The 24,889-nt window shown below is 41.3% G+C and overlaps 1 protein-coding gene across 1 annotated transcript in view; it reads left to right on the plus strand.

Annotated features, from left to right (window-relative positions):
• LOC145400422 (inhibitor of Bruton tyrosine kinase) overlaps window positions 1-22,068 on the plus strand; it is a 45,229-nt gene extending 23,161 nt beyond the window's left edge. The window contains exons 11-17 of the mRNA XM_080272936.1: window positions 1,554-1,844; window positions 2,959-3,109; window positions 7,589-7,675; window positions 13,145-13,278; window positions 15,928-16,078; window positions 18,081-18,333; window positions 21,611-22,068. Coding sequence (XP_080129062.1) covers window positions 1,554-1,844; window positions 2,959-3,109; window positions 7,589-7,675; window positions 13,145-13,278; window positions 15,928-16,078; window positions 18,081-18,333; window positions 21,611-21,730 — 1,187 coding nt within the window. The 3' untranslated portion in view covers window positions 21,731-22,068. The remainder of the gene's footprint in view (window positions 1-1,553; window positions 1,845-2,958; window positions 3,110-7,588; window positions 7,676-13,144; window positions 13,279-15,927; window positions 16,079-18,080; window positions 18,334-21,610) is intronic.
• Window positions 22,069-24,889: the final 2,821 nt, after the last annotated feature.

Here is a 24,889-nt window from a genome sequence, read left to right on the forward strand (position 1 = left end):
AGTGGGTACCCATAGAGATTTACAATAAAACCTCACTATAATGGACTAATTGGGACCCAAGCCATTCTGAAAAAAGCGAAATTCCGATAAAAGCGACATCTGTACTTCCCCTCTGCTTACCCGGACTTTTTCCAATATATCAGATGTTAATACGGATTGCTACAACTTCCTTTTTTTTCATTAGCACTGTTGCTTAATTACTTGTTATCCAACTCATATCCAGCAATCTACATCCTCAAGATCCTGACCCACTCCAGTGCCTATCCAATGCCCATCATCAAGGTCACGACAACCACCCACTGCCCATCCAATGCCCATCATCAGAGTCACGACAACCACCCACTGCCCATCCAACACCCATCATCAGAGTCACGAAAACCACCCAATGCCCATCCAACGCCCATCATCAAGGTTGCGAAAACCACCCAATGCCCATCCAACGCCCATCATCGGGGTCATGACAACCATCCAGTGCCCATCCAACGCCCAACATCAAGGTCACGACAACCTACCCAAACATCCTCATCCTCCACCATTCCCCTGCCCAAGCTGGACTGAGGTCAGGCAGTCCGGACCACTTCGGGCTTTATCGGACTTTTCCAGATACAGTATATTAGAATTTAGTCCGGTAGGCTCCTCGAGTCTGATAAAAGCAACCCGGTATATTGAAGTCCATTATATGGAGGTTTTACTGTATTTGATTATGTAAAGTCAGAGTATGAAGTGAAGAAGTAATGAGATTTGAATAACTTTGTAATGTACAAGTATGGAAACATCGAGAATGAAGCAAAAGAGAGAACACTTCATATAAGAAGAGTATTTGGGAAATTGAACAGTTTTCTGTTAAAGTGATTGTTCGGTTGGTAAGTGAAGAAGACATGGAAGAGTTTTTATCTTGTGTTATGTATGGATATGTAGCATGGATGTGGACCGAAAGAAAAATGTCAGTGAACTGAAGAGTTGTGATTAGTCTTCTATGAGTACTGTGGTGTGAATTAAAGGTGAAGTAATGGACAGTAGTATTTATGAGAGCTTCGGTTTGGAGGAGAGAGCAGAAAGTACGCAGTGCAGTGTAGCTGAATGATTGAAGTACAGTGCACTCAGTTGGTACAGATATGTTGACAGACCGCATATAGAATGACAGGTAGAGTACTGTATTTGACTGAGGAAATTTTGATATTGGAAGGAGAAGACCTCCAAAAGAATGGGGGAAGAGATGAACAGGTCATAGGAGAGTGGCAAGAGAAAAAAGAGTGTGTGAGAGGGCAAGGAAGATGTGTAAGGACAGAGCATCTTGGAATCATTTATTATGGTCATCCCTGTGTGGAGGTTCTCGGGAGGAAGCAAGCCAACAGCAAGATCGTTGACTGATGATTATCCTCATATGTATAAGGAAATAACTGCATGGGGATAGTTCTTTTCAAGCTATTAGTTGCTGCATAATATGGAATGTGTGGTTATTGAATCGTAGTTGTTGGTCTGTTATATGTTAGGCGTCAGTACGTTTTCCTTATTTTATTTTGAAGGTTATATATATATTTTTTTCTTTACAGAAGACAAAGCTTCAACACCTGTTGGAATTTCTGGGTCAGCTCGCAAAAAGAAGAGACAACATCGTAATAGCCAGAGTGACTTACGTTGCCGTAAAACCTCAACATCCTCATCTGTGTCAGTCAGTTCATCAGACCATGATCCTTGTAAAGATTTAGAAGATAACTTTGAGACACTCAGTTTTCATGATCTTGAAGAAAGAAAACCTGTGTCATCTCTAAGTGAAAAGACAGCCCTGAAGACATCTCCCATTGACATACCTGTGACAACACACAGAGAGAAATTAGATGAAGGTATATTTGTCTGCTGTTTTGCTGAATGCATCAGGAAGTTAATCTGTACAGTATATGGGGGTGCGCACCATCCATTCACTCGATGTAGTGCTGCTCTTGGGTGTCTGTCCTTTCCTCTCTTCCATCCTTCCTCTTCCGTCTTTCTTTTTTTCACTCTTTCCTCTTTCTTCTACCTTCGGGTGACTTTACACTCCCTCCTCTGTCTTTCGTTCCTTCATTCTTTCCTCTTCCTTCTGCTAATGGGTAACTCTACTGTACATAGAGTGACAAGCCAAATGGTTTCCTGTACACCAGGAAACCATTTACTCTGCTGGGTGGTAACTATATAACCAGATTATGGTGCCTGGTTGCTTAGTGGGTAATGAAGGTGCTCCAGTCAGATTGAGCCTGTGTAGGTTTATATCCAAGGGGTGGTTGGGGTTATTGCTCGTGTAATGCCACACTCAGATGAGTGAGGCTGGTCATCCTCATCTTAAATGTCAGGACCAACTTGCCTAGCCCTGGGTTCCTATCAGTGGCACACCCAGGAATTTTCTAAGGGGGTGCCTGTAGTGAGTTGAGGTCAAGTAATTCGATAATTACTGGGAGGTCATATGCAGGTTTAGAGTCAGAGAGCTGCTGGCACATGTGTTACTTTTTGTTTGTACTTGCCAGTTTTTTATGTTTTGCTGTTATCGAAATAAATATATACAAATTTTTAAAGGACCCAGAGAGCTAAGGCTCCCCCCCCAGGTGCACCCCAGGTTCCTATGCTCCACATAGGGTGACATAGGAATGGATGGTGGTAACCATATAACCAAATTATGGCACCAGGTGGTTTAGTCGGCAATTAAGGCGCTCCATTCAGATTGAGCCGGTGCAGGTTTATATTCAAAGGGTGGTTGGAGTTTATTGCTCACTTAATGCCACTGGGAGATGAGTGAGGCTGGTCACCCTCATCTTAAATGGCAGGACCAACTTGCCTAGCCCCAGGCTCCCACGCTTCTTATGAGGCAACCACATTAGATCAGATGATGAGTGAATGAATGTATGAAGCAGTTGCATTTGTAGTTTGCAGTAATTAGGAATTGCAGGAAATTTACAGAATGATAAAGAAATATTTCACTGATTCCAGCATGTCAGGGATGGCAGAAGGTGAATAGAAAGAGGAGTACATCTGGTCCCTATTCTTCACTGGAGTCACCAGACAAAGAAACAAGTTCATGGTTCAGCAATGTTGCTTCATCTGCTCAAGTACACGTGAGAGACATTGCGAGTGACGTAAGGTAAATAGCTCTTCAGCAGTTACTTGTACCAGATTTTAGAACTTTTTAATTTTAGTGGTTTTAATGAGGATACTGTAAGATACACAATCCTGTTGGTCTCTAGAACTAAGTTTCTTTCTAAGCAACTCATCTCTGTCTGTCAACACCATTCTTACTTGCTGAAAGTATGCTTTTAGCCAGTCTCTTAAAAATGTGTGACAGCTCTCAACTTCTTCCTAAGCAACTCATCTCTGTCTGTCAACACCATTCTTACTTGCTGAAAGTATGCTTTTAGCCAGTCTCTTAAAAATGTGTGACAGCTCTCAACTTTATTCCATTGTTTTCTTGTTTTCCAATAGTGTGTGAAAATATCCTCAGCAAGGTGGTTTTGAAGCCCATTTCTTCACATAAGCTTTTTAGTTTATGGGTTTCATCAGGGTCTGACCACTGGCAGTATTTCTATATTCCATTCAGATATCTGGTTATCTTGTTTTGGGGGGATTTCATTGAAACCTTTGCTCTTGAGCTAGACATCTCAGAGAGTATCACCCAAATGTGGGTTCTGTCCTTTCATATTTGTTTTCATCTTAGGTTCACTGTCTGGCCATTCTGTAGCTACTATTATTGACAGCCTTCATTCTTCTTATCAGGGTATCAGCAGTAATTTCTCCCAGGGTTCTATCATTTCCCTAACTTTATTCATATTATTCATCATGGATATAAGAATTATATCTACCCCAGTTTACTCATACATTGATAACTCCACCTTTCACTTTTTGGCCCAGTCTCCACAGTGTCCATCACAGTTAATACAACACATATAGAAAATAGGGAATGGGACACTTGTAAAGTATCTCTTGTTGCCAGTTGAGGCATAAGAAGACATTCTGTTTGTAGTGCCTCAAATATATATATTTTTTTTTTGTATTACTACTCTACACAGTCTACTGCATGACTGTCCTGATATCCTCGTACTTTAGTGATCAACCCCCAAAAGTTAATGTTACTTCTAATGTGAGCTGACTTCATGTTTTAATTAATGCTGCACAGCTGTTAGCTTGATGCTGGGGCCTTGCTTCTCTCTGTGTGGAGTATAATTTTCATGTGTGAAGGAGTTCACCTCATATAGGACTTCTAAAACGGGTGACATCAGAGGCATTTCATCACATGGACTCATGTTCTCATACTGACTTCTTCACCTATTCATTCTTTATTAATGTTGCATCATTCTCTTTACTGTTGCTGTTACAATACACTGGTCACTGCTTTTAAACTTTGCAGTTATGTTTTTCACTACAGCAGGCAAATAATACACATCTAGCTCATACTCTGTTTTTGTGTCCAGCTCTCAAATATAAAAAGTTAAGTTGACTATCTCTTTCTTTCATTTACTTAAGTGATCATCTTTGAAGAGGTCTTCCTGTCTTTCTTTCCCAGTGCATATGACCTCAAGTCTCTGGACAACTGTGTGTCCAGGAATCTTGAAGTGAATAGTTCTTGATTTTGGCTTCCTTTTGTTCAACTGTCTTTGGAATTGACAACTTTTACAGGTTGCCAGCCTTTGGTGCCTTATTTTTTTCATCATCATCATCATTGTTGTTGTCATCATCATTATTGCAATTACCATTGAACTATCAATAGAGCTCAAAGGGAATTGGACCACTTTTCCATTCACCCATTCTTCAGTCCTTTGATAATACAGTAAACCTTCAATGTAATGAACTAATTGGTACCAGACCCTTGACGTTAAAGCTGAACAGCATGCTGAGCAGTGTGCAGCAAGTCAACACTACGAACATGGACTTCTTCACCCCGCTGCTGCGAATACCACTTGTATACAGCTTCATCCAGGCCCTCATGAGGTTGTTTCGTAGTTCTAAATATCTTCTCACCCCTCTGCCCATGTCCCAGCTTGGCAAAAGCACCACGAATCCTGTCTTCACTCATGAGGATGTCACAGACAGTTGTCTTCATAATCTTGTGTTTTGTCATTCCTCGATTGTTGGGAGCGAGGCCTTTCTCTCTATCCTCGATGATAGTAAGCTTCTTCTCTAAAGATATTGTTTTCTTGTTGGGCTTGGTTGTTGAGGGAGGAGCACTTGGAGGTCATGATGCCATGACTTAAGGCAGTAGAGGTACAGTAGTTCAGTATTTGGTGAATTTGCAGAGTGATGGAGGGAGGCTTTCTCATGATGCTGGTCACCCAGAGGCTGATGCGGCTTTCTGCAGGTTGCGGAGGAGTGCAGGTGAGTGTAGGTGTGTGTGTGTAGGGATGCCACACTGGTCAGTTCCCACGCATCCATTCTTTTCATCCATCTATCCATCATCCAATTCTACGTTTCCCCATGAGAAGCGTAGAAGCCCGGGGCTAGGCAATTTGGTCCTGACATTTAAGATGAGAGTGACCAGCCTCACTCATCCCTGAGTGGCATTATATACAATAACCCCAACTTCCCCTTGGACATAAACCTTCACTGGCTCAATCCGATTGGAGTGCTGTAATTACCCACTAAACCACCAGGTGCCATAATTTGGTTATATGGTTACCACCCAGCATAGTAAATGGTTTCCTGGTGTACAGGAAACCATTAGGCTTATCACTCAGTGTAGAGTCACCCATAGGCAGAAGGAAGAGGAAAGAATGAAAGAAAGAAAGACAAAAAAGGGAGTGTAAAGTCACCCTTTGGCAGAAGGATGAGGAAAGAATGAAGTAAAGAAAGACAGAAGAGGGAGGAAGGAATGGAGAGAGGAGAGGAAAGGGCAGACACCCGAGAGCAGCACTACTGTACATTGAGTGAGTGGATGGTGAGCGTCCCCACGTACCACAAATCCATTCTTTTACTGAACAAAATTCGTTAATGCACATAACATTCAGCCACCTCAAGGTGGTTGTTAAAACCAAAATTTGTTAAAAGAGGATTCAGTATATCGAGGGTTCACTGTATTGGGTCCGTGTTACAGGTAAACCTTCTGCACACCTGTTTTCTTTTTGTATGTGCTCACAAGTGCCTGTTGAAAGAGCTATTCCATTGTCTGCTAAGTCAGAATATACATACCTGTACAGTATTTCACCAGTCCATTTTTGTTACTACAGTAGATAATTCCTATCTTCCTTCACGTTCATCACTTGCTTTCTTGCATTTTTAGTTACCATATGGGACTGGGAGTGTATTGGTATTGTGATGAGGAAGGGTAGATTGAGATGGTTTGGGCATGTGGAGAGGATGGAGGATGACAGTTGGGTGTGGAAACAGAATTGTGAATGTCAGGGGAAGGTGTGCAAGAGGCAGACTGAAAAAGACCTGGTACAAGGTCATAGAGTTTGACCTCAAGGTTAAGCAACTGAATAGGGCTGCTGCTAGAGATCAAGCAGCATGGAGAGCCGCCACTGTGTGACCAAGGCCAACACGTGCAAGCATGTTGGAGCCTTTGTAAACGATACAATATGAACAAAATGATACAATATCCAGCCATCTCATGGCATTCCATATCTCCTTGCACCGTACACATATATCTTTTTCACGTCCCTCTTCCTTCCGTATGTTAGTACTGTCTGAGAACACACTATGCCCCTGATCAATAGATTCCCTCTCGCTATTCCTTTCATGACTCTTATTGTGTTTTGTGTCCTATTTACCCTGCACAATCCGCACATCTTCCAAAATAGTGGCAGTTGTGCTACTCTTATTCATGACTTTTCTGACTCATGCCATTCTGAAGTCTTACACCCATATATTAATGTGAGCACTGACATAGTTTCATGAACTCTTCTTGCAACCTCTGTACCCAGTTATCTGTTTTGTATCAAGGCCTATATAGCACTGACCACTTTTCTTCCATGAATCATGTTTCTATTCTTTTTCCTCACTCATTCTGAAGGGGTACATAAAATCATCCTCCATTTCAAATATTGGTCCATTCACCAGCAGTGTGCACAGGTAAAAGGTAGAAGTGGGGACAGACACTAAGAAGGACTGAGCCGAAGTGCTCATCTCTGCAACTTAGGCCTTTGAGCCTGTGGCAGGTTTTTCATGCAGTATCCTTGGGTACAAGGCCACATTGGGTTACTTTTCTCTCTCAGCTCAGAAGACATATTCCAGTGGCTTTTGTGCTCTTTTCTGTCACCTCTCTGCAGTATGTGCAAGGATTACCACAGATTCCAAGTTAACACTTTTACTGCATATGTATTCACTCACTTATAAGGGGTTTCACAATAAGTATTTTGGGTATGAGAAATATTTTCTTCTGCTTTGTTGTAGCTAATGCCAGTTGTTTTTATTCAGATTATGAGGTATCTCTTAGGGAATTGGTTAAAAATACCCTCCTTTATCCCTTACAGCCAAAGAACATCTCTTCTGTTTTGTTCTGTGTAATGCCAGATGGTGCTATTTAGCCTAGTTCAGTGGTTATAAGGGCTTACTACCTAATGAATTGCCAGACTTCAACATTCTCTCTCTCTCTCTCTCTCTCACTCTCTCTCTTTTTTTTTTTTTATTCCAGAACTGTTGACAGATCAGCACCACTGTTGCCTACATTACAAGATTCCATTGCTTCTGCCCAAAAGACTGCTGCATTGGTAAAAACCAGGTAAGTTCATCTAGCCATCACCCAGTCCATTATTGTCCCATCAGGAGCCTAGAGGCAACAAACTCTTGCTTTACCATCCAATTCATCTCGGCTGATATTTAATTTTCATTATTTTCATCATCATCATCTAATCCTGTGTTGCCTGATGAGGAGCATAGGAGCCTGGGGCTTTGCAAGTTGGTCCTGACATTTAAGATGAGTGACCAGCCTCACTCATCCCTAAGTGGCATTACATGAGCGGTAAACCCGAACCACCCATTGGATACAACCCTTCACCGGTTCAATCTGATTGGAGCGGAGTGTCTTAATTACCCAATAAACCACCAATTGCCATAGTTTGGTTATATGGTTACCACCCAGCATAGTAAATGGTTTCCGGGTGTACAGGAAACCATTTGGCTTGTTACTCGGTGTAGAGTCACCTATAGACAGAAGGAAGAGGAAAGCAAGAAGGAAAGGAAGGCAGGTAAGAAGGAAGGAAGAGAGGAAGGGGCAGTCACCCGAGAGCAGCACTACATCGAGTGTGTGGATGGTGAGTACCTCCATCTACCACCAATTTAATTTTCAGCTTTATCAAATTGTATTTCAGATATAGCATAAAAGCACAAGATTTTTCTCTGGTAATCATTGGATTACCCACTTCACCACCTCTCTAGGAACTCTGTCAAAGGCCTTCTCCAAATCAACAGAAACAAAGTAGAATTCCCTTTTCTTTCCTAAATATTTTTCCTGAAGCTGTCGAACAGTGAATGTGGCATCGGTGGTCCTCCTGCCTGCATAAACCCAAACTGCATCTCATCAGTATTCAGTATTTCTCCAACCATACCTTCTAGAACTTGCCATTACCTTCATTATCTGGTCTAAAAGAGTATGCCTCTGTAATATCCTCTTTCCAGGGCATCACCCTTCCCCTTTTACACATTTAGAATTACACTCTTCAGCCAATCATCTGGGACAACACATTCATGTATAATCGTATTTGTCAAATCAGTAACTAACCCCACTACTATATCTCTTGAGGCTTTTAACATTTCAGCAGTCAACCCAGACACCTGCTGCCTTCCCCACCTGCATCCTGCCTATTGCCCTATTCACAGTGGCAGCATCAATCAAAAGCCAAGAGCCACACACTGGATCAGCAGGCTCCAAACCTTCCCTGACCCACTCAAACTCCTTATTCAACAACCTGCTGTAATGCTTTCTTCGTGTTCCTTAACATCTTCATTGTTAACCACTACCCTTACTTCATCATTCTTCACGCACTGCTGACCCATGATATCTCTTTTCTCCCTCTTCTGATTTGCCACCTTAACTCCCCCCCCCCCCCTGCCAGCAGCTTTAACACTGCTGACACCACCAGTGCAGACCGATTTTCATTCCCCCCCCCCCCTAGATAGGTTAGTTTTGATGCATCCATCCTTTATCCAATCCTGTGTTGCCCCATGAGGAGCATAGGAGGTCAGGGTTAGGCAAGTTGGTCCTGACATTTAAGATGAGAGTGAAACAAAACTTATAAAAACACCCAAATTGGTACTCATAGAAACCAAGGAGGTCAATTTTGGGCCCCCATCATGACCTCGCCTGTCTGGTGAAATACGGGAATAAACCCCCGTAGACTTTCTTCTCTCCATAGGAAACCAAGTGCTTTTCTTTGGTGTTTGGCCATGGTATACTGAAGTACATGCCCTGGTAATGCTCCCAACATGTCCAAGGAGCATGTGGCCACTGTTCTCGGTCATTGTGATATGTGATTTTTTGCCGAATTTTTTTATACAGTAATGCAGGGCCAAAGTTGAACTGATGCAGGGGCTTTGCACACACATGGTATGCACTCTGAGTGATTCATAGTGGTCTCCCATGACACGCTACATTCAAAACTTAACGCCTGGTAAATATTTCCAGCCTCTCTCAGTACAGTACAGTATTTCAATTGTTGCCAATTATATGCGGTCAAAGTCAACATGATGCAGGAGCAGGGCACGCGTGTGGTGCGCACTCTAGGTGACTCATGGTGGCCTCCCGTGATGTGCCACATTGAAAACATAACGCCTGGTAAATATTTCCAGCCTCTCTCAATATTCCGATTTTTGGCGATTTATGAACGACTCTGGCACTGCCTGCAGCAAAGGACATGGCCATTTATAAACAGCTCTGGCAGAGAGTGGGTTAAATATCATATTCTTCCTTTCCACACAATTTAGGTTATTAAGTAAAAGTCTCTGTGACTCAGACTTCATTCTGTATATATACCTCTTTTCTAGCCTTGTGCTTGGCAGCCAAGTATTCCATTTTGTTACCACCCCTCTTCCATTCCCGGAAGAGCCTTTTACTTTCCTTAACTGCAGCTTCTACACCCTCATCCCACCACCAAGCTACATTATGTCTTGGAAGGCCTCTTGCCCATCCACATACTGAATCAGTATCTCTCAAGAGGTTGCTCTTGAGGGCTCTTTACTGCTCATGAACACTTCTGTCAGTGCCTCCCTGTTCAGCCACCACTCTCCTCATCTCGCAGTAGAAGGCATCCCATACTGTTTGTTTTTTCAGCCTCCATATTTTCCTCCTTGGTGTATAGGTCTTCTTTTTCATCACTCGGTCCTTAAGCAGCATGTAACAAGTGAATAACTTGTGTTGGTGCACACACTCCTCACTCACTATAATTTAACATCCCTCACTAACCTCTTATCAGCCCTCCTGACCAGGAAATAGTCTATCTGGCTGCTATTTCCCCCAGATTCGTATTTGTCTGAAATGTTTTTTTTAGCTTCATTAATGTGCATACACCATTCTTTGTCCATTATAAACTATATTCTAGTTTCTAGTATTTTCTTAGAGTGCTTACATTACTTTATATTGTCTAGGTGTGAAATGGAGTGAAGTCCTATTTATGCAGGAATGTTCCACTGTAGTGAAATCTCTTATTTCAGGTTTTTGCTTTTATTAGACTGGGTCTGGCCCCCCAGGTTATCTGATACAGTAGTGAGGTTTTAATTGTAAAGACAACACCTGGTGTCTGAAGGGGTTATGTCAGGTAAGGTTAGCTCAGATAGTGATATTTTGGAAACTGAAGTGGTTACAACATGGGTTACTGGTATATGGTGTTGTCAGGTGGCCATAGAGGTTTACTCTTGTGACTTCATTAACCTCCTCCCCCCTAAGTTGCATGTGAGGTGTTTTGTGGAACAAGGGTGTTTCAACCAAAACCTAGTTTGGAGAAAAACACATGTAAAGGTTTGAATGTTAATAACTCTACAATGCCTGCATTAATTTTGCCCATCCCCCCCCCCCCCTAAAATAGAATTTCAGATATATAATTAATGGTTTACTTAAAACATCATGTTAAATAATATTAAATTAGGGTTAAATGAGGGGTTGTGGGACCATGATCGCCAATTTTCGTATGCTGTGAAACCAGTACCCACCAACGTTTATAGGTTTGGATGTGGGAACATAGAAAATGGTAATAGTGGTTGTCAGTCCAGCATACCCAGCATTCATTAGTAATGAACAATTTTTCATCCCAATATACTGAAATTGGCGATGCATCACTGGAGTTGTTAGTATATTCAATTAATGCAGTGAGTATAATGAATTTAAAGGATATGTCATACTCACAGACCTCTTCTCCTTTCTTCTCCTATGCTACACATTTCTTTCACATAGATGGATCATGAATGCATTTCCTTGTGCATTAGGGCCTCTCAGAGGAGGAGAATGATGCATCAGAGTCCTCCATGATAGCAGTATAATAAATAAAAGTTAATAAATTTAAAGGAATGACAAACAGTGTACCACTGCTCTCACTCTTATTCCCCTCTAGCAAGGTCCACGCCTTGCTTCCATACATCAGAGTAGGGATCACAATACTATCATGCAGTGACTTCTTAACTTCCATACTCACCTCCCTATTTCTCATCACCTCTTTCAATGAACCGGCAACCTTCCTTCCGTGCTGTACCCTTTCGAGCACTTCATCCCCATAACTTCCATCCTTACTCATCACACTGCCCAGGTACTTGAATGCACTCACATTCTCCATATCCTCACCATCCAACCTCACTGTGCATTCTGTTACTTCATTCCTCTCAAACACCATAACTTTACTCATGTTTACATTAACTTTCAGATTCCTCTTCTTACACACTGTCGTAAATTCATTCACTAAACCCTGCAACTCCCGTTCATCTTCACTCAACACTTAGCAGTGGAAATGAGTTACCTGAGAGGAGCATGTGGAGTGACATGGAGGGACAGGTTGATGAATGAAGTGAAAGAATGTTGTGGGGTGGATGTGGATGTGATTGAGAAAATTATGAAAAATACACTGAGGTGGTTTGGACATGTGGAGAGAATGGAGAATGAAAGACTGACTAAGAGGGTGTATGTAGGTGAAATGGAAGGAGGGAGAGGGAGGGGGAGACAGAGGATGAGGTGGAGGGATGGAGTTGAGGGGTATATGAGAGAGGGGGGAGTAAGTTTGGGGGAGGGTAGTCAAATGGTGGATGACAGAGCTACTTGGAGGCGTTTTGTCTGTGGCCACGCTTTGTGGGATTAGGGTGTCGGGCTATAGATATATAGATAGACAATGTATACTCTTCAAGTATATAACTGAGAAGGTGGTGGTGGTGGGAGGGATGCTGATTGGGTGAGGCTGTGGGCTTGGTCAAATCCCTTATTGGCTGTGAGGCAGGGGATCATATACTTGTATCACTTCTATTCTCTACCACAGTCCATTGAGCGTGTGTAATGCAGGAAGGTAGAGTGCAGGGAGGTTGAATAAAGGAGCTTCAACCATACTCCAAGGGCTTTTATGCTTTTCTTTGGGGGCAAAAAAGTGACATCTAGGCCAGGGTAACATGTTGGTGCCTGTAGATTAGTTTTGCTCTTTGGTTTGATATGCTGTTGCTCCACAGGAGGCCTCATACCCAATGTAATAGACTTGTTACACACTTACAGCAGCACAGTACCTACAGCATTTTTTTATTTTTATTTCTTTTTTTAGATAAGTGGGAATTTCAGTCAGATAAAGGGTTTAGGTGCAGAAATGGCAATTAGAATAAGAAAAAAATCAGATATTGGTTGTTTGGATACAGGGGTTTGCCTGTGCTTGTAAATCAACTGCTGTTGATCTAGTGGTCTAAGGGCACCAAGAGGCAGGAGGAGGCTTTTGGATCATGTAATTGTACAGGGGCATTGACCAGTCATGTACTGGCAAAAACTATGGGCTACAGTAGCCTAACTCCAGGCCCCATCACTCTGAAGTGGGTAGCACAGAATTATAAATTCTAAGTTGACTTTAGTTTTATGCCACATTGGAGACTGTAAATGTTACAGGCAGCATTTTACCTTCGTGAGTAGTGTACAGTATACTGTATATCATATCATGTATTACACTGAACTTTATGCTGTAAATATTAACACCATACAATAAGTTTATATGTAGAAACTATCAGTTTTGTTTTATTTCAGCAAAATGTCCAAACTCTCTCAAAAACAACGAAAGAAATTGGCTGCTGAAGCTCAGAGAACAGAGTCCCTGAAAGATGATCAGCCAAATATGCTGAAACCTGGAAACCCATGGAGCAGCCCAGCTTCTGCTTGGGGTTGGTTTTATTATTTTAATATTTTGTCCATTTATTTAACCTCTTGTGTGGAAAGTTGAAGTCAGGGTACCCATAACTTTATCGCTGGTGAAGGGTGTGCCTTTTATAAGAGGATGCAGTGCTTTCACGTTGCAAGTTTTAAAAAGCACAGCAAGATTGCATGCAGTCAGTCAGTACATTATATGCTTCATTTTATATTAAAATACAGATCTGGTATACTTGCGCAGTGCATATTCATAGGAATGGTGAGAGAGACAGTGGAATAGCATGCAGGAGTTAATAACTTATACAGAAAAGTAGAATACAGTGATTAGGCTTTGAGAGTTCCTCCTTTCCCCCACCATTTGAAACACTGCCACCCCTCTGAAGTCAGTTTTGTTGTTGTTGTTCTGATCCCAAGTTCACCTGAACATGAACCTGGTGGGACAGGGTAGGAGTTAAGGACATCTGTACCAGTCTCATGCATGAAGGCATCCCTCTCTAGCTCCCAGTTATAAGTAGAACACACTGTCAGTATTGTTTTATGCATACCACTTGCTGTACTGATATTGGTGAATGACAATAAACTGAACACGTAACAGTCAGCCACAGGAAGTACAAGTACATTAAAATCAAGGATGTCTCTTAACTATATAAAGGAAGAATTTTAAGAAAATAAAAATAAAACATTTTCATGACAGATTTTTTTTTTTATTACATTAATTAAGGGAAACAAACCAGGATGGTTATTATTCTTTCATTTCTTGGTGCTCTTCAGAGTAACGTTACCAGTTAAAATATCCCAAACAAGGACTATAGGTATGTACTTTTTCATGTGGCTGACTGTACACATGAAATTTTCACTCATTGTTGGTGTCAGGAGTCATTCCTTTGGTTGTGTAAATAATCTGTTTCAGATGGTAAATAGGATTTATCTTTCCATTGTCAAGAAGACGTGGTGGTAAATAGTATTTAACTGGATATTTCAAAGGCCTTGGAACATGTAAATTTATAATATTAAATCTCTTGTTGAGAGAGCCAAATCAGATAAAGTAGTGATTTCAGAAAAAGCATTTATATTGGCAGTGGCCTAGAAATCCAAAAAGGTGGATGGAAAGAGTAAATATGGATATACAGGGTATGGAAGTTGGGAAAGCAAAGGAACTGATGAATGATAGGAAAGGATAGATGAATTAGGTATGCAAGTGCACCTGACTTAGTGGTAGGTTGTATTGGAATAGTTTCTGTTAAGCTAACAATGCTGAGTTGTTGGATGTACAGATTTGGCCCAATTAAAGTGGCTTTTTGTTGATAGTACTATCATGTGCTGTCTTGTTGTTGCATCTTGATTCCTCCTACCCTGTGTACTTTGTGAGAAACAGGGTTTCAATCTCTGTCTATCTATCTATTGCCAGACGCCTCAATCCCAGAAGGGGTGGCCACAAACAAATCGCTTCCATGTTGTCCTATCTTCCGCCATTTCACTGCCCTCCCCCCAGGTCACACTCCCCTCTCTCACGTACCTCTCCATTTCATCCCACTGTCTCATCCTCAGCCTCCCCCTCCCTCCCCCCCCACCTCCAACTCACTCTCCTCATTAGTCTCTTGCTCTCTACTCTCTCCACATGGCCAAACCACCTCAGTGTATTTCTCCTAATGCCTTCCATCACATCTGCATCCACACCACAATGCTCCTTCACTTCCTTATTTGTCAGTCTGTCTCTCCATGTAACTCCACATGCTCCTCTCAAATAACTCATTTCCACTGCTCTCATCCTTGACTTGTGTCCTTCCAACAAGGTCCAAACATCACTTCCATATGTTAGAGTTGGTATAACAATACTGCCATGCAGCGACTTTTTTACGTCAATGCTCATTTCCCTATTTCTTGCACTGCTTTCAAAGAACCAGCAATCTTTCTTCCTTGTTGTACCCTTTCAAGCACTTCATCCTCCTAACTTCCATTCTTACTCATCACACTACCCAAGTACATAAATGCGCTTACATATTCTTATTCCTCATCATCCACCCTCACTGTACATTCAGTGACTTCAGTTCTCTCGAAGACCATAACTTTACCTATCCATACATTCACCTTTGGATTCCGTTTCTTACACACACTCCCAAACTCATCTACCAAGCCTTGCAGTTCCCCTTCCTCTTCACTTAACAGTACAGTATCATCTGTAAACAACAATACAGGATACTTCCAAATGCTGCCCTCTCTCATAAGGGCCACTCCAGCATGCACTGCTCTAGTTCTAATTGAATGACTTATGGTGACTGATCTGATTGACTCATTAATATGTTTGTTTACAAAGGTTTTATTGCTTTTTTTTTTTCTTTCTTTCTTTTTTTTCCTGTGTTGTATATGAGCGAGTGATGTCATGATCCCTGCAATTGTAAAAGTGTACTGCTTATGAGTGTTGTCACAATTCTTTCAGTTGTAAAAGTGTAGGGTATATGAGTGTCAAGTGCTAGGGAATTCCTTAGGAAGAACTAGCACTTCAGAGAACAAGACCTCATTATCATTAGTATTATTTATTTATTTATTTATTTTTTTTTCACCATCAGACACTTGTCTTTTGATGTACTAATTGGTTATTTCACAGTATTTTCTTAACTCTGTGTTGATATTGTATACTGTATACACTTTGGTATCCATTTCAGGGGTTGCCAGGGAGTCTACATCGTCACATGTTACGAGCAGTTCTCAGAGCCTGGTTAACATAATGAAAGCTGAAGAAACAAAAATAAGAAAACACTGTCCAACCACCAGTATTAATCCTGCCAACACTGGCATGGAACAAAACAGGAAAAAGTAAGTTGGGACTAATTATGCTTCTTAGTAGTCCTACAGTGTGTCTGATGTACCGCTGAGGGCATTGTTTGTGAAAGTTGACATGGATGCTGTAGTCTTGGATATGAAATTTGATTATTGTTGAAAAAAATACGACCACCTGAGCCACATAGAATGACATGAAAAATGATACAGTAATTAGCCTGAATAATTCTGACTTTCACTTTCGTTTTCATTTTTGAAGGCTCTAACATGCTTGCATGCGTCGGCCTTGGTCGCCTAATGGCGGCTCTCCATGCTGCACGATCAGTGGCAGCCTCCCTGTCCAATCCTTTAACCCTGAGGTTGCACTTAATGACCTTGTCTTACATCTTTCTTGGTCTACCCCTCGCAACCCCTCCCCCAGTATTAACACTTCTCATCCTCTGCACCCAGTTATCATCCCCGATCTTCTCCACATGCCCAAACCATCTCAATCTACCTCTCCTCATCACAACACCAATACACTCCAGTCCCATACTACCTCTCAACTCATCCATCATAAACCCAGCCTCCCCAGGCCTTGCACGCAGGGACACACAGCACATCCACCTAATCATTGTCATTACTGTATGTTTGAGCCTGCAAACATCCTCTTCCTTTACTGCCCAGGTCTCATAATCATACAGCATCACACTCCTAACACATGTTGCATGCAGAGACTCCTTAGCATGTAGAGAGAGTCCTCTCAGTGTCAGGAGAGGCAACAGCTCCCTGAACTTCTTCCAAACACTTCTTATCCTAGCCCCAGAGCTAGCTCCAGCCCCACCTCCAGCACATAACGTGTCTCCCAAATAACAAAACTCTTCCACACACTCAAGAGACTCACCAGCAAGTTCTGACTTTCTTTAAAAAAAAAAAAAAAAAAAACATCCATCATCCAATCCTACCTTGCCCCATGAGGAACGTAGGAGGCCGGAGTGAGGGATGTTGGTCCTGACATTTAAGGTGAGAGTGACCAGCCTCACTCCTCCCTGAGTGGCATTACATGAACAATAAACCCCAACCACCCTTTGGATATAAACCTTCACCAGCCCGCCATTTCATTGCCCTGCTCCCAGCTCACATCCCCCTCTCTCATACACCCCTCCACTCCATCCCTCCATCTCATCCTTGGCCTCCCACTCCATCTCACTCACATACACTCTCCTCATCAGTGTCTCACTCTCCATCTTATCCACATGGCCAGACTACCTGAATGTGTTTCTCCTAATGCTTCCTACCACATCCACATCCACACCACAACACTCCTTCACTTCCTCATTTGTCAGTCTGTCTCTCCGTGTGACTCAACATGCTTCTCTCAAATAACTCATTTCCACTGCTCTCACTCTTGACTTCTGTCCCTCCAACAAGGTCCAAGCTTCACCTCCACATGTTAGAGTTGGTATCACAATACTGTCATGTAGTAGCTTTTTCACTTCCATGCCCACTTCCTTGTTTCTTATCACTGGTTTCAAGGAACCAGCAACCTTTCTTCCCTGTTGTACCCTTTCAAGCACTTCACCTTCTAAACTTCCATCCTTACTCATCACACTACCCAAGTACTTAAATGCACTCACATTTTCCATTCCCTCCTCATCCAACCTCACTGTACATTCACTGACTTCACTTCTCTTGAAGATCATCATTTTACTCTTCCCTACCCTTTAGATTCTGTTTCTTACACAGTTTCCCAAACTCATCCACCAAGCCTTGCAGCTTCCCTTCGTCTTCACATAACAACACAGTGTCATCTGCAAACAGCAGTACAGGTAGTTTCCAAACACTACCCTGTCTCACTAGGGCCACTTCAACATCCACTGCCCTACCTTGTATCTCTTTTATAACCCCATCCATAAACAGATTGAACAGCCGCAGAGACATGACACATCTTTGTTTCAATCCAAGTTTCAAATAGAAAAATTCACTCAGGTCACTTTTTCTTTATACTGGAATGTCTTTGCCTATGTTTAATTGTTTTATTTTTTATTTTCTTTTGAAGTGGGATACCATGTGAGACTCACTGGAAGTCCAAGAACAGTGATGCTTGGTGTGTGACAGCATCCTCCCCCTCTGTCACATCTCCCCTGGCCACCTCTGCATCTTCACCTGGTGACAGGACCCTGGAGAAGACACCTCTGAACTCACCCCAAGGACTTCCTTCTACACCCAGCTTCAGTAATATATTGTTGGAAGAAGAGACTCTGTCCAATAATTTAACCAAGGAACGCTCAAAACCACTTGCTTTAATTCAGGTAGTGCTTTGCGTTTATGGCGGTAGTTGGGGGCACCCACCATCCACTCACTTGTTGTGGTGTTGTCCTTAGGTGACTCTACATAAAGTGACAGGCCAAATGGGTTACTGTAATCCAGGAAACCATTTACTATGTTGGGTGGTAACCATATCAGCAACAGTTGATGTCTGGTGATCAAGTGGGTTTAAGATTCAGCAACCAAATATTATCCTTAAGATGCTCAATCCAAAGTGTGGTTGGGTTGATGACCAGTCAGGGGTGAGCAACTGGTCACACTCACCTAAAATCTCTGGACTGAGTTCCCTGACCCAAGGCCTCAGTGCACATTATGTGTGTGTGTGTGTGTGTGTGTGTGTGTGTGTGTTAGAAGTTTTAACCACTTCACATGGGACATGTGGCTGCAGCAACATTCAGAACAACAAAAGACCATACACATACACAAAGAATGCACATTAAGCATCATAAAACTGAAGAGTAATGGAATAAACATGAAGACCACAGAACTACACAACTTCCCTCACACCCACATGATTGACAGAGCACTAATACAAGAGACAAAACTCACAAATAGTTCCAGTACTCCACATTCCACCCTTCTACACTACTTTTGGACAGGATACAACAAAGAGTCAGGAAGGGGGTGACTTCCTCACCCTCAATTATAATGACATTCCATTCACTAACACTTAACAATTTTAACAACCTGTACCCAATTATAACACCACAGAAATAATATCACTTTGTCAGAATTCAGAAAGTACGATCAAACGTAATCCAGATGTACGTACTATCATCCATACCATGCCCCCCAGGATGTACCCCATCCCTCACCACACTGCAGAATATCCCCAAAATTAATAATAATCTTTGACTTCAGCGCAGAAAGCTGTTAAGTTAAACACTCATATAGAGGACATCTGATGATCTGAGGGGCTCTCTTAGAATTACTCATATCCCTCGACATTGTGAACACCACCACACCCCAAACATGACACTTACAGAGATATAACAAAACAACCTCCCCTCCCCCCAGACCACCTTATGCACCCCAATGCCATCCATTCAGACCATATGGAGAGTAGTCCATGGCCTCTCATCTGACCACTTCCCCATTATCATACCCAACACAGCCAAAGCAAACCCGTCAAAAACAGGAATACCTTCAAAAATTACATGAAGGCAAATTAGGCACAACTCACAGAAGACACAGAGCAAGCACTGACAACTTCCAACCTTAGCTGTTATTCCAACCATTGACAAAACAAACACCACCTTTAAAAAAAAAAATCATTACTACAGCCAGTAAGTCCCACATCCCTAGTGGTAGCATTAGAAACCTCCTACCATCTCTTCTGACATCAATCAACTCATCAAGGAGAGAGAGAGATGTCTTCATACTATGGCATCAGTCCTAGCATCTCAGCTCCTTCCCTGGCCCCCAGAGGAAGGGCAGCTTCAGTCAGCAGTCCACCAGATTTACATCCAGATTATCCTAGTATCATAGTGGCAGCAACAACAACAACAACAACAATGGGAAGGAGAGAAACAGGTTAAAGCAAAAACTCAGCCAACTTCAGACATAACAGAATCTGTAAACATCTCAAACAACACTGTTAATGACAGCTGAAATATACTTGTGGACACCCTTAATCACATAAACAAAAGTAAATTTTGGATGGCAGTAACAAACTTCCACACGTCTAAATCCCTGCTTCCCCCCCCCACCACCACCAACCCTGATGCCTTACCATGCAAATATAGAACTATCTGCATGAGGGAACAAGCATACAACCTTATAACTGTTAAGTTTAATAACCCACAGAAATGGCAGTCCTCGCCTGGGTCACACCTGTCTCGCTTATGGTCACTCAATGAGTGGTGATCTTCCACCACTTTGTTCACGCTGTAACTGCCCTTTGACTATCTGCCACCTTTTTCTCGACTGCCTGTTTACTCTTCACAACCGTCTCTCTGCTTTCCCCTTCCTCTCCTAATGACCCTGCCCCTTGTTGCTCGCTGATTTCCTGGGCAACTCTCCCACTTTTTCTATGTAAAATTTTATTGCTTTTCTTTTTGCTCTGCATGTTCTGCTGCAAATTTAATTGTCCTTCGTTCTTGCTGCCTCAGTGCCACATAGCCCTCCTAGGCTTGGTGCTAGTTTTTTCTCACAATTCATTGATATCTACCAATATACCTTTATGTTGCACCAGTCTTTAAAAAAAAAAAAAAAAAAAAAAAAAAAAAAAAATCACAATGTCTCAGCAGCATCCCTTCTTGTCTGCCAACATTAAGCTTGACAAAGACAGCCATCCAAAGCCTCTAGCCAAACAATATCCTTCTTGGACACGCACTGGACATTCATCCCTTAGAACTGCACCCCCAGAGAGACATGAGTTTACCTAACCAGACTGTAGTGTGGCCATCACCCTTTCCTGCTTCAGTACCAAAGCATATGCAACTCATAGACAATCCTCTGTGTCCTCACAGTAATGCAGCCCCTCCACACAGCACACTTGCATTATACACCTCACTTTCACAACATAGTCATTTCAATATACCCTCAATAAAAGATCTCTGAGAGAGCCTGGTTGAAGCTGCTGATTTCCTGCAGATGGCTGGGTTCACATCCAGATGAGCCTTTGGCCACAGCAATAGCAGCAGCAAGTAGAATTACTTCATTCCAGTTACATATTTAATTATTTCTGCAAAATACTTTATTTTATTCAGCTTTGGAAGAGTTGAATCTGGAGGAATTAGATACAGCCATCATTAATGAAGTCCTGCATCAAATACTTTTCATTCATAGTACTGTACTGTGATGTTTTTAAAGGTACAGGTATTTGGGTTTGCCCATCCTATGCTTCACTGGAAAATTGGGTTAGGATGATGATGGTGATGAAGGTATGTATGGTTTCATAGATATACTGTATGCATACATTTCTCACACATTAACGCCATCAGTCTGATGATGAAGTTTTTATTTTATTTTTTACTATCTGACAATTTATGTAGTTTAGGGAAGACTTTTCAGACTACGAGAGCTGTAGCCTTTATTCATTACTACTAAAGGTCCGTCCCAGATTTAGTAAGTTTCTGATGGTGGCTTGAGCTAAATGAAATATACCATCAGATTCAGGGAGTTAAAGTAAAGAATTGATTGATGTCTCTAATCATAAGTGTGTTGACATTGGACATTAGATTTATATTATATATATATATATTATAATAGGTAGATAGATAGGTATAGATGTATGTCTGATAAAATGTTTGTTTACAGATGGAGGACCAAGCCATCGAGGAGTTGTTGACCTTCTATGGAGCAGCAGAATGTTATGAGGAGAAGATTACAGTCACTCGTGTGAAAAAAACTGTTCTTAACCCAATATGGAATAAATGAGTTACAGACAGTAAACATCAAAACTTTTTCCATATAACTGGTACAGTAAACTGTGGAGAAGCAGGCAGATCAGCTGTATAGGTAGCAATGCAAGTTTAAAGTTAATAGTGAAAGGATTATAGGAGATTGCTGTCAACCCCCTTCACTACAAGAGGTGTGCTAAGTCTGAATAAAATTTGTCAAAGTTGCATTAATAAGGTATAAAAGATGTTGTTATGTTAAAAGGGTTAAAAGTCTGTTTGCCACTCATTTGTGTCAGTAGTGTGCTAGACTCAGCTGTGTTTATTGTTAATGTATATCATTCTCTCTTTTGGAGTTCATGACATTTTCTTTGTGATGGGTATAACAAATGCTTATGACCTCCCAAAATCAAAGGACATATGTGTGTAAATCATCATAGAATTATTATGACCTTTCTTCCCACTTAAGGCTGGGGGGGGGGGATCTAGAAACAAGGAAAAAGGAAGCATGAAAGTGGGAGATCTGTTAACAGCATGCCTAGTGAGCTGGATAAGACAGCTATTTATGCATCATTCAAGACCTGGGAATTCTTACTCTGTCTTATAGGTCTAACCATGTGCTTTTTTTTTTTTTTTTTTTTTTTTTTTTTTTTATAAATGCACTTCACATACATTGTCTGATGAAGGCAGTCAATTGACTCAAGTTTTTAAAAAGTGGTGCCAATTGTTCATGTGTTCATCCATACATAATTCATCCAACCAACTTGATCCTGTCAGTTCCATAGCCTCATCAGTTTCCACTGTCACCACCATTCCCCCCTTCATGTGCCCACTACAATGTACAGTAGAGTTCAGTCTTACAGTATTGTATTAGTGTTACTTATGTCATCATTAATGCCATTGATGTTATTCTTGCATGTGTCGTATATACCCCTTTAGTATGATGACGTACTTTGTGTCTCTTCTTACTTCTACAGGAACAGACATCTGTTATTAAAGGGCTGGAAACAATATCCATTAACTCTTTTAGTATGATGACATATTTTAATTTTTACTACCATCAGAAGAGATATCTCAACATAGAAGGGTTGGAAACAGTCTTATACCCTTCACTACAATGATGTCTGTTCTATTTTGTTATCATCACACAATTTTATTCATCTTAGGAAGTACCCCTTTGTGAAGGGGTGACCACGTATGGGCATTCTTGTTTGATTTGTATGTCATTTTTCAGAACAATGGATGGCTGAATTTGGTGGTGCTATGTACTGGTGCATGCTGACTGGGAGTATTTTGATTGTTTTTGTTACTGTGGTTAGAACACAGTTCAAGTGTTGAAAGCCTAAAAGAGTGATGACCTTGCATACATTTGATTCTCAAGAGGTATATGATTTTTCAGTACTGTAATGTCACCAAGAGGAGTAGGCTGGTCATAACCATTAGCACTCAGCTACAGTAGCCTAGCCTAAAGCCTCAACACCTCAAGATGGTAAAATTGGATTGGCTCTTAATGTTTTATCCTCTGTTTGGGGTTTCCTAGGAGGGAGCAAAACATCGGGATTCGGGAAACAGTGATGATGATGATGGTATGTCAGTGATGGGTTCCAAAACATGACAACTTTTTCCACACAGTTGGTGCTGTAAATTTAAGGAAAGTAGCAAGTAAATTTTTTACAGATAGTAAATGTAACTTTAATTGACAAATATTATGTATATTACTTTGAGCTTAAGGACAAAAATAAACATAAAAGAAGGCAACATATATTGAGGACACTACTTCTGCTTACTTCTCCCTTCAGGTTAAATACTTATAACTTCAGTTCCCCTGTGCCAGTCTTATATTAATCAAGGGTGTAAGTTCTCTTAAGTAGCTGCTGCTTGCAGTATACTATTTGACAACAATAGTAGGATCAAATTAACTGAAGTTAGAAAATGGTGGTGGCACCCATCATCCACTCACTTTATTTAGTGTTACAGTACCTTCAAGTGATTCTGTACTCTACTTAGTGACCAGCCAAAAGTTTTTTTGTAGCCTAGGAAAACATACTTTACCAGGGATCTCATAGCTGAAGGTACCAGTGAAAACATATGGCCCCTTAATGGCCGGTTTGATAATACCTGATGGCAGCTTTGGGCTGCCATACCTGTCATCTGTTTCATAAATGCCTTCACAACATCTTCCCTCCTTGAGCTCCTGTGTTCCTCACTTCCTATACACACGTACTTCTTTTAAGACTCCTGTGTGCAAGCACAACTGGGTTATGCATTTGGTTTAGTTTACTTCTAAGTCTGTTATTCAGACTTGTAGCAAGGTTACAGAAAAACTGTTGAATGGAACTACAATAAATTTGACAATGACTGAAGACCTGCAAAAGAACATGTGATATAAATTTTTGACTGAGAAAGGTCTTAACTCAAGGGCAAGGGCAACTCAGAGTTTAAAATCTAATTTTCACTAAACCTGGTGGAAGGGCTGAGAGACAGGAGAATGAAATTATTCAGTATAGAGTGCAATCAGCCAAAGGTAAAACTCGCATCATGGTCAAAGGTTTGGCCCTCAAAGTCAACTACTTTTTACTTAATTTGGACCTAACTTGGTGGAAGGGTTTTAGGGTTGTCAGGATGAACCGATTCTTTCAGAACAATAAGTTAAAGGTCAAAGGCAGGGCAAGATCAACTTAAACACTTTTAATATGATTTAGACCACACTTGGTAACTTAATGGGCTGAGATTCAGGTGAGGATAAAGTAATCTGATTTTGAGAGCAATGAGTCAGAGGCCAAGGGCAAAAGTAGGGTCAAAAGTTCTGCCTCAAGCTGATTGTAAGACACAGGTGTTGCACTATCTCAGTGCTCCTTTTTAATTACTGCACCAAAGTACTTAATTTCTTCCATCAAGCAAGTATTTTCCACTCATGGGCATAACACATTGAGTCATCTTGCGGTTTGTACTCGTCATCATTTATTTTCAGACAGTGCTGCTCATGACAAAGTAAAAAGTACAGTCTACCTCTAATGAAGAGCATGACTTGAAGATTAAAACCAAATCTCAGTTTTTAAATCCCTTACCAGACTGAATGGGTTAGTGTCATAGTGCAGTATCTCAGTTCTTTTGCTTCATACTGTCACTGGAATTTACTGGTTTTCCAGTGGTGCACTGTCCATATGTAGCACTACAATATACAAACACATTGTCAAAA

Source organism: Coenobita brevimanus, chromosome 52 (assembly GCF_032717465.1).
Source record: "Coenobita brevimanus isolate Jiangsu-jjx chromosome 52, ASM3271746v2, whole genome shotgun sequence".
NCBI classification, from domain to species: Eukaryota; Metazoa; Arthropoda; class Malacostraca; order Decapoda; family Coenobitidae; genus Coenobita; species Coenobita brevimanus.